Below are 9,507 nucleotides of genomic sequence, written 5' to 3'. Positions count from 1 at the left end.
TTACTTGTTCACGACGCAACGGCAATTGATTCATACCACAGTATTTCGAACCTGGGATAAGGTCGATTTCGTGTCGAGTGCCTTTGTCGTTAGGCAACTCGCACGGTACTGATTCAGGGAAGACATCCTAAAATTCAACTAAATCTTTATGCATATGGGTTGTTTTCAAAGACTCCCAGGATCGGGACGTAAAACGTATAATCCGAATCTTCTCATTCAGGACACTTTCGTTTATCGATGAGCTATTGAGAATCCGTTCGTTCTCAAGAAATACGATTGCCGACCGAATATTGGCCACGTTGTCGTCATCTGTGACAAGTAGGCAGATCTGCTTGACTTTACTACTACGCAGATCAGCAAAAACCGTTTCGATTATAGCGTTGGCAATCGAGTTATCTCCGAAGTTAACTTCGGAGGCGCTAATAGATCAAGTGTATAAGCGCCTACACTTGATCCATTGTTTACTAAGACATTGATTGTCTCAGTTTCTTCTTTGGAACTTATTTCCAAAGGTACCTGGGAACCTTAGACCACAGGTTTCCGGGGACTTCTTCTCTCAGAAATTATTTGGTGAATATCCTCCCCAACATCCTCTAGCTGTGGTTGCGCTACCACAGCGATATCCTTCACGATCGACTCTCCAGTCGAGCAAGGACTTTCGCACTCTCTCTTATAGACGGGCGTTCCAAATTCTCTTGGATGTTGCTTTTCAAGAAAGCATCCTTGTTTCGTACCTCTTAACTTATTCGAGTGGTTGAACTTCGACGCTGCCTGTGCTTGTGCACTTCCGTCAATAACTATGTCCACGTCACAATAGCGGACCTTCGATGTTGCATTTGCTCGTGCACAGCCGTCGGGATCTAACTCCACAATGTGCTGGGTATTCACACTGAGGTCTTGTGCAGTCATGCTAACGACCGAACCACAAGTGAGGCCATCGCACTCACTCGTACGACATCCACACGCCTGTAACGCTCAAAGACGTTCATTAGTTGGCCATGATGAACGAGAGACAATTATTAAATTGTTCTAGAAGGGACAACAGCATTGTGAAGCGAACCACCTGCTGACTTGCCGTATTCCCAAGCCTGCGTACGGAAGAATATGCACTAAGATGCACAAGGTCATGGTTTTGAGCACCATTATCTATCTCCAACTTCCAAGCTCTTTGCTTTAAAGTGACTTGGAAAGGATAGTTCAAGCACTTATGGCTTCGCTTACTTGAATTTTCGGGACGGTCTGGGTCATGATGGGATACCAGCATTCTTGTATTTAAAAAAATCTTTACTTGCACTTCGTTCTAGGACGGTTCCAACTTTTCTAAACCGCGCAAAAAAGTCAATGGAAAGCCGTCAGATAACGCCGCAGTTGGTGATCGTGCACGGAGAGTTTGGCGTTGATCTATGTAATGCAATGTGATACGCTGTAATTCAGAAATTAAATTGACTAAAAACTGCATGAAGTGAGTTTAGAAATTCTCTTCCTAAAATGTGGTTTTACTCTTTTTAAACCCATACGGCAATTTTTCGTTCAATAGTAGTAATTGTCCCGTCCTATCCTATATATTGATGTTTTGTCCTCTTTTTTAGCGCTCAGACTCATGTTTACGAGGAACTTTGCCACACTATTTCTTTCGCCTCTTTAAACATCACAACGACACATGTCACATTATCGGTCGACCGCTGATGAAAAATGGCATACTCAATAAGCGCCTACACAAAGAAAAACGAGAGAGAATCGCGCCATTAATCCACCACAAGCATCATCTAGCACAATCCACTCACTCACACACCTCAACAGCCCGTTGCACATCTTTCAATTCGACAAGTTTTCGACGAACAAAATCCACAGCTTCTTGATCTTTCAACACATCATACAATCCGTCACTTGCGAGCATCACAAACTCGCACTCGTCTGTTAATTCCGTGACGGTAAACTCTGGCGTCGGAATCACTAATGGACCTTTTAAAATATCGTTGGGATTCACCGGTAATTCCTGCGAATTGTACTCGTTCCGTGCTTTCGTGTCAATGTCATCGACCAAAGGCTCGACGAGATCAAACGACTTGAAAGGGGCGTCGCCAAAGGCACGCGAGACGGCCAATTCGCCCATAATACGTCCGTGAATCACAAAGCCGCCAGTCTCTCGAATCCGCTGCGCTTCGTCCGTTCGACTGGGTTTATGATCATTTGAAAGTCGTTCAGCTGTGCCATTGCGACTCAAGACAGTGCGCGAGTCTCCAACGTTGGCCACAAAGAGATACTTGCCCGCCACAAAGACTGTCGTGGCCGTGCTTCCAGCTTGCGGACGATCCGAGGTCCTTAAAAATTCTTCATCCGTACGTTCAAACGCATTGGTCAAGCGCTTCATGATGATTGATTGCAATTCCTCAATTGTCATTGTTAGTAAAGGTTTCAATTCACTCGTGTGCATGAAAAACGCGGTAATGAGGCTATGGTGGAGCACGTCACTCAAAAACGAAGATGCTTCGTCACCGCCATGGCCGTCATAGACAGCAAAGAATGACTGGGGATGCAATCCCAAACGACTTAATGGTTCAATACACAAGTCTTGAATAATCGTATGCGCGTCTTCCATATGTTTACGAGCGCCCATGTCGGCATGCGCTCCAAAGTCAAACCGATTGACAGTTAAACACGTTTGTGCCACGAGTAAATCGTCGCCAATTTCCAGTCGATAGGGTTCTTGATAACTTCCCACGAGTTTCATAAATGTCCCATTCGTCGAGTTTAAATCAATCAAATAAAATTGATTCGTCAATTCATCAAACCAAATTGCAGCATGTTTTCGAGAGAGTTCCCCATCACTTGTATGGATTTGATTCTCCGCAGATCGACCAATTCCTGCACCTTCTTGTGTAATCACAAACTCCGTGCCAGCTAATTTGCCACTTAATGCCGAGACCGTAAGACTTGGCAATTCTTCGTGAAACGATGTAACAAGAAAATCCGATTTTCCAACTCGAAATGCCACGTGAGGCTCGAGAGGCCATTGCATACGATCGCCCATATTTTCGTCATTTGCTTGGGTTTCCACGGGACTTAACCGCACAAACGTGTCCCCATTTGCTTGGTCGCCATTGACTAAATAGAAACGCCCGTGACTATACAGCACACGTGCGTGGTCGGTCTCTGCAAGGAGTGTATCGGCAGGTATACTTGCAATATTCTCACAAGTTTGGCCAATACCGCCTCCTTTCTCATCAAACGTAAAGCTTGTGACGGTATCTTCTTCGGTAAACGCCGTCATTTTAAGCACCACGTGGGTCCATGTGTGTTCGAGATACAAAGGCACTGGATCGTCTTCGACTTGGTCAGTAGCGAGATGATCGTCTATTTTGACCGATTCAGGCACGGAAGGCATTTCTTTCGAGTCATAAAGCTTGTCGTTTTCAACAATCGCGTTGCTGCTAGACGCATTATTGCCGGTAGGAGTACTATCGTTCTCCTTTGTCGGTGGTACATAGCTCCCGATACTGCTAGTATTGGAGCGAAGAAGGCGATGAACGCCTGATGTGCGGGCCCGTTGGAAAGAACTCGCTAATCGGACATCGGATTCTACGTGTTACAACGCGTATTAGTGTCTAAAGTCGCATCATGGCACGAAAAAGGACTGCAACATGGCCACGTACGTGGCGGTTCTAATCGCAAATGAGTCGAACGTCGACGATCCGGGTCATTCTCGTGTTTCCGTACCACTACAAACCACACGATATTGTCACAAAGGAAGAGAGTGTGCTTTAAATGGCCACACGATGTCACGTGCCTTGCATCTTGAGCGTCTGGACATCCTGCGCGTCCGCCATGGCGCGTCTTCTAGCGTGATGTTCTCGGTATTAAATCTACTCGTGGCAACACGAGAGATTCGGCGGTTTGATACTGAATCTTGCAATACGTTGCAAAGAATTGGCACTTGCGTACTAAACGCGCCCCACGAGGCGTAACAACGAGCCAAAGAAGAGTTGCAAGGTCTGCCAAGGGGCGAGGATGTCTCTGCCACTGCGGAACGAGATCGGACGCACTTGGTGTACATCACATCAGTCGGTTGTTTTTATTTTTTTTAAAGAAAACCTTTCAATCTATATATTAATTTGTTTTTCACGAACAATGAAAAATTCGCAATTTAAATACAAATTTACAGGAATACAATCGCCAAAAGTATAAATTAATTTGAATTCCATTTTGACAGACATCCGTAGGTTTACACACAACCATGGACAAACTTTTGAGGGACATTAAAATTGGTCAGGACTCGTAAGTCGCTCAATAGTATGAAGCGTCCGTAAATCGAGAATCTTTGGTCCGATAAAACGAAGACGCGTCATGATTGCTACTATCCCCTCGTCGGCGGGGTGCACCAGATGCCTCAAACTCGCTAAAGCCGCTGCTTTGAAAACTCGGGTCGCCATTGTAGTGGCTCTGGTCGTAATTACTATTCGTGGCCGCAAAACTCTCGTCGCCCATATATCTGCTCTCATCTGCCGTGGACATGCGGTATTCTGTCTGGCCGGACGCTTGAAAGCGCGTTTGGCCGTGATAATCACTTGCTGACGTCGATCGCGAGTCTTTGGGTTCAAAAAACGACTCGTCCAAAGACAAATCCGGTCGCTTTGTCGTCTTTTTCGACCCTTTTTGACCCATTCCATGCCATCCATTCGACAGATCTTGAATCGAATCGCCCCCAAAATCGCTCTCGTCCTCGGAAGCAAGATCCTCTCGATGTCGACTGTCATACTTTGATTGAAAGTGATTCCCCGAGTGACCAGAGCTATACATACTTTGACCATAAAACGACGACGACTGGGACGAGTATTGCGAATACTGACTCGTACCGTGTGAAGAATTTGTTTGCGCCATTGGTGGCAAGGACATTTGAGAATGCGCTAAAGCGATTTGGCTTCGTGGTGTCAACATGTCGAGGTTTGGATCATTGTACGTAAGTCGACCTCCATCGTGATCGTAAGGCTCCTGATCGAATTGGCTATTGCCAGGATTTGGCGGGTAATTGTCGTCACTAAACCCTGTTGGCGACATGTTGTGATTCTGATGATAATTTGCCGCCACTGTTGACGCTTGAGCCACGCCTTGAGTGTGATCGTGACGTCCTCTTTCAAGACCAGGGTCGTCGTCTTGGACCAGTTGATTGGTTTTCTTGTATACAAAGAGGGCGACCAGTAACACAAGCGCAATCGCGCCTGCCATCATTAAACCAAGCATTAACGTATTTGATGCAGTACTCGTGGCATTCGATGCTGCATCAGCTAATACGGACGCCGCGGCCGACGGCGATCCAGACGACGAAGATGATCGCGACGTATCTGCTTCTTGCTTTGAATCCGTACCATTGTCGGATAAATTGTCTTGTTTCGTAGTCTTGTCACTTGTTTTACTTGTCTTTAAATCGACTGTATTTGATTCGAGAGTCTCTTGAATCGTACTGGCATCCTTCTTCGTAGGAGGTTTCAAAGTCTGTTGGGTCTCGTTTAAATCACTTTTAGAGCCTACACTGGCATCGTCGTCCGATCCAGACTCGGGATCGATGATTTGTTTCCTCACTTTTAAAGAAATTGATTTCGGTGGTGCATTTGGCACGGGTTTCGACTCCTCTGGCTTGATTTCAACTTCAGTTGGAGGACTGGAGGTTGGCTTGTCAAAATTAGCATTGCTGTCAGCCGTGGGGATGGCGTCGGACACAGGCGCTGTCTGTTGAAGAAGTGGGGACCTTGTAAACGTAACCTCCGTGGTCTCGTCCTTTGGCTTTACCACACCAGTCGCTTTGTCTCGATTGGCGTCGCGCTTTGCAGGATCGACGGGTTTGTTAACAGGTAAAGGTTTGTCGGTAGCATCTACGTCCTTATTATTCACTCCCGGGGAAGCACTTGTCAAAGGCGCCCGTGTACTTGGTGCGTCGGTTGGTTTTAAAACCTCGGGCGTCGGTGTCGAGGGCTCTGCTGGTTCCGACGAGTCCGACGATGCATTCTGGTCAAGCAACCATGGCCGTTCTGGTCGTTGCGTCGCCAACGTTGGAACACGTCCATTATTGAGATCCTCTTTAAAATTCAAGACCGTTTCTGGATCCCCATCGCGACTTTGCACTGCAAAAATCTGTGCATTGGCCTGTGAATTCATGAGCAGTACCACCAGCACGAATCTGAGCCACCGTCGGTGGACCTGCATTGTCCAGCCTCCGGAGCCCGAAGCGTCACGCCAGCGCAACTTTCCTGGAATCTGCGCTGAAGGTTCGATAAAAACAGCTCTATTGTTCCCTGCACCAAAGTCTTGCGTAACCCTCTTGCCGGAATCAATAGCAGTCCACTTACTTGCCACTATCAATTCAAAACGAGGTTGATCACGTGACAAGGCAAACTGTAGGAGTCGTTATTTTGAGCTTGTGCGGCACTGTGCCTTTAGCCGCATAAGAGTCAGATGTAAAAAACTCGCGAGTTGCCCGTGTCATGCACACACATGTCTTGGTTCTGCACCGACGTTCTTGGAAAAAGCAATCATCGAGAACAGCTGTCGGCGCCAGTCTCGACCAATTGATACATACGGCAAGCGGCGGAATATCCGATCGCGTGATTTGTGCGTATTTGGCGTGAAACTTGGTCGCTCTCTGAGCTCGATTGGCGGCCCATTCAGTCGGTTTAGTCGGGAGGGGTGTGCAGTGCATTCTATATTGATAGAAACATTTGCTAAGATTCGTTCTTATTCCAGCTGACGGCTTTACGACAGACGCACGATATGGCAACTCTAGCGTAAAACTACATAACCTATAGATATTATCATTATATTTCACTTGGATTATTCGAGGTCCCTTACTCCAGCTCGCGTCCCCGTAGATTTCTCTTTTATGAAGCCAAAGCCTGGTAATATAGGCGATAAAGTTTAGCTTTGACCAAAAAAATAGTCATTCGCGCTAACGATCGGGACTGTTTATATTTAATAAAAAATGCTTACAGGAAACTGTGTTTGTATTTGTCAGGATAGCCTGCTATGTTATGGCTCAGCTGCGACATATAGGACGCACTGCAGCCAACGAGCTTACAATCGCACGAATTGTAAGCCTACGGACTCGGGACTATTGCGCCATATAAAGTTCAAGCATGAACAATCCAATATATGTGCATTATCGCGATTGTCTTCTGTGTGTTTGCGTGTTGACAACTTTGTCTTGCGTTAATTCTCTTTCAACATGCGACTATGTTACATACTGGTTACAGTCGAGGCTGTTTCCTCGTAGGAATAGTTTACCCAATAATTGTAAGCAGAGAAATAGTTGTTTTGACAGGGAAAAAATGATGCGTCTTTCACGAAGCTGGCTCACATACCCAGCTAGAATTTATGTGACGAGCAAAATCTGATATGCTGTAGAATTTTTGCTTGAAGCTCTAGATGTTGAGAATGTTTCACATTTGATTGAGCCAGACAAAATTTACCTTTCATTTGAAGTAGAAAAATGAAATGAACAGAAGAGCCTGTCTTAAGAAAATCCCGAGTTAATTAATAAGATTCTTAAATTATTCATTTAACTTCGTCGTTAATCGAGCACATTTAATGATTAATAAACCTTTGTAATTTAATTATTAAATGCAATTTGAGGTCCCTTTTTTTAAATTTATTATTCATATAATTTTTCTTGATGAAAAAAATCAGATACTGTAAAATAATTGAAAGCACTAAACACGTCTGAAGAAATCTCGTATGTGTAACGGGGTGTATCGTTACATGAAATTAACACTTAAAGGCTGTTAATTAATATATTATCTAAAACGTAGAGAATATTTGGAGGATATTACTCTATGTAGTTATGTTCAAAATTCTTATCCATAAATAGGTATAGACCATTTTATCTATTTCGCAGACTAATCAGCTGTAGAGATAAACAAAAGAGAGATACAGATAAGATCAGATAAGTATTCAATTGCATGTTTAGTATTAGATTATAATTAGGTTTGCATTTACAAGATAGATAGAAGAGATACTTACTTATATTAATACAGTTTTCATTTAACCCTCTTTAAGTTAGTTGCCTTAAAGAGAAGTCTTCCTCTGCACGTACTAGTGTACGTGAAATAATGTAGGGCACCACTTGCAACTGAGGCAGTGCGAAATGGACTTGTACTGAAGCAGTTCAAGTCGTAGTGCCCCGTTACAGTATGTCAGGCTGAGCGATTTGGTTTGTGCGGATTGCTCCAACGCTGTCCTTCATCTGCTGTACGGACTTGAGAAAACCCAGCGCGCCGCCATCCTGTTGCAGCCAGATTGTCTCAAGCAACTCGAGTGCTTTCTGAGCATCTACGACAGCGATTCCTGCTCGTCCTCAGGCTGAGTCGGGAGGTGGTCCTCAATGATTTCATCCACGTCTGGAATGTATGATGTGATCCGCTCGGTAGGATAGTCTAGCAGGTTGCGGATGTTCATCACGATAGGATACCTGAAGCGTCTAATCTGATGTTCCATCTCCACCATGACTTCATTGTCAAGGCACTGCTCCTCTAGGACTGGTGCAGCATCAGCTGGTTCTGACCGGATGTTGCAATGCCGGTAACAGTTATGGATGGTCTCAATGCGGACATCGTTAGACCAAGTTGAGACTGACACCTAGATAGCATGAAAGATGTTTATCTTTGCCGGCTCAACGACACCATTGTCGAGATCCTGAAGGAGCATACGGGAGAAGCTGCGCCTAGTAGGCTTTGAGGTTGCGTAGGATACCCTGGTCGCACGGCTGAAGCTTCGACGTCATGTTGGGCGAAATATAGTAGATTGTCGTGTTGCGAATTGCGATTCGCTGCGACAGATCAGCAAGCAGGACGTGTGCACTGCAGTTGTCCAGGATCAGCAGCACCTTGCGGTTTGCCATTCTCCCATCGAAGTCCCTCAGTCACTCCAAGATGATAATTTGTGTTATCTAGGCCTTCTTGTTGCTGCGATACTGATAGCCAAGGTTCTGGAGATTGACATGGCGGGAGCAGCGAGAAGTGGCGTAGTGCCAATGATCCATAGGGGCCTCTGTCGGACCCATCACCATTGCAGTAGACAGTCACATTTATTCCTTGTTTGCTTTCACCCCTTCAGCTCCCTGTTGCAAGCGAAGTGTCAGCTTGAAACAGAAGAGTTGCATTAGCCACCAGATAACAAAATTTGGTGTCCTTCGCAGAGTGCTTACCTGCATCCGATAGAACAAGCCAGTCTCACCCATGTTGTAGATATTCTTCCATTTATACTAATTGAGGACCTCGCATAAGGGAGAAAGCGCATCCTCCTCATCAACCATGTCCATCGCGCCGCTCTCTCCGAACTGCGATAGGCGCGGATTCCATTCAGAGCTATATAGGATTCCAGCCATCCGTTGGAAAGCTGAAATAGTTCATGTCCTGGACAAAGAAGGTCCAAAATCCGCTCTGCATGTTCACGGGCAACGTCTCCGCTAAGACTGATACGATCCGAATGGGCATTAAACCAAGCCAGCAGAGCTGATTCCAT

At 45.5% G+C, this 9,507-nt stretch overlaps 2 protein-coding genes across 2 annotated transcripts; both read right to left on the bottom strand.

The window, feature by feature from the left end:
* Positions 1 to 1,423: 1,423 nt before the first annotated feature.
* Positions 1,424 to 4,054, bottom strand: CCR75_008276 (uncharacterized protein; the record flags this gene model as incomplete). Its single annotated transcript, XM_067966330.1, has 4 exons — positions 1,424 to 1,712; positions 1,793 to 3,579; positions 3,654 to 3,719; positions 3,784 to 4,054. 4 exons carry the CDS (start codon positions 4,052 to 4,054, stop codon positions 1,605 to 1,607), a joined length of 2,232 nt encoding a protein of 743 aa, XP_067822145.1. The 3' UTR covers positions 1,424 to 1,604.
* A 230-nt stretch (positions 4,055 to 4,284) lies between these two features.
* On the bottom strand, positions 4,285 to 6,198 carry CCR75_008277 (uncharacterized protein; the record flags this gene model as incomplete). The annotated part of the gene is made up of 1 exon (XM_067966331.1): positions 4,285 to 6,198. One exon carries the CDS (start codon positions 6,196 to 6,198, stop codon positions 4,285 to 4,287), a length of 1,914 nt encoding a protein of 637 aa, XP_067822146.1.
* Positions 6,199 to 9,507: the final 3,309 nt, after the last annotated feature.

This window comes from Bremia lactucae, linkage group LG2 (assembly GCF_004359215.1).
Source record: "Bremia lactucae strain SF5 linkage group LG2, whole genome shotgun sequence".
Taxonomy (NCBI): domain Eukaryota; phylum Oomycota; class Peronosporomycetes; order Peronosporales; family Peronosporaceae; genus Bremia; species Bremia lactucae.
Note: the sequence above shows the minus strand (reverse complement) of the source record. Positions and strands in the feature narration are given on the sequence as shown.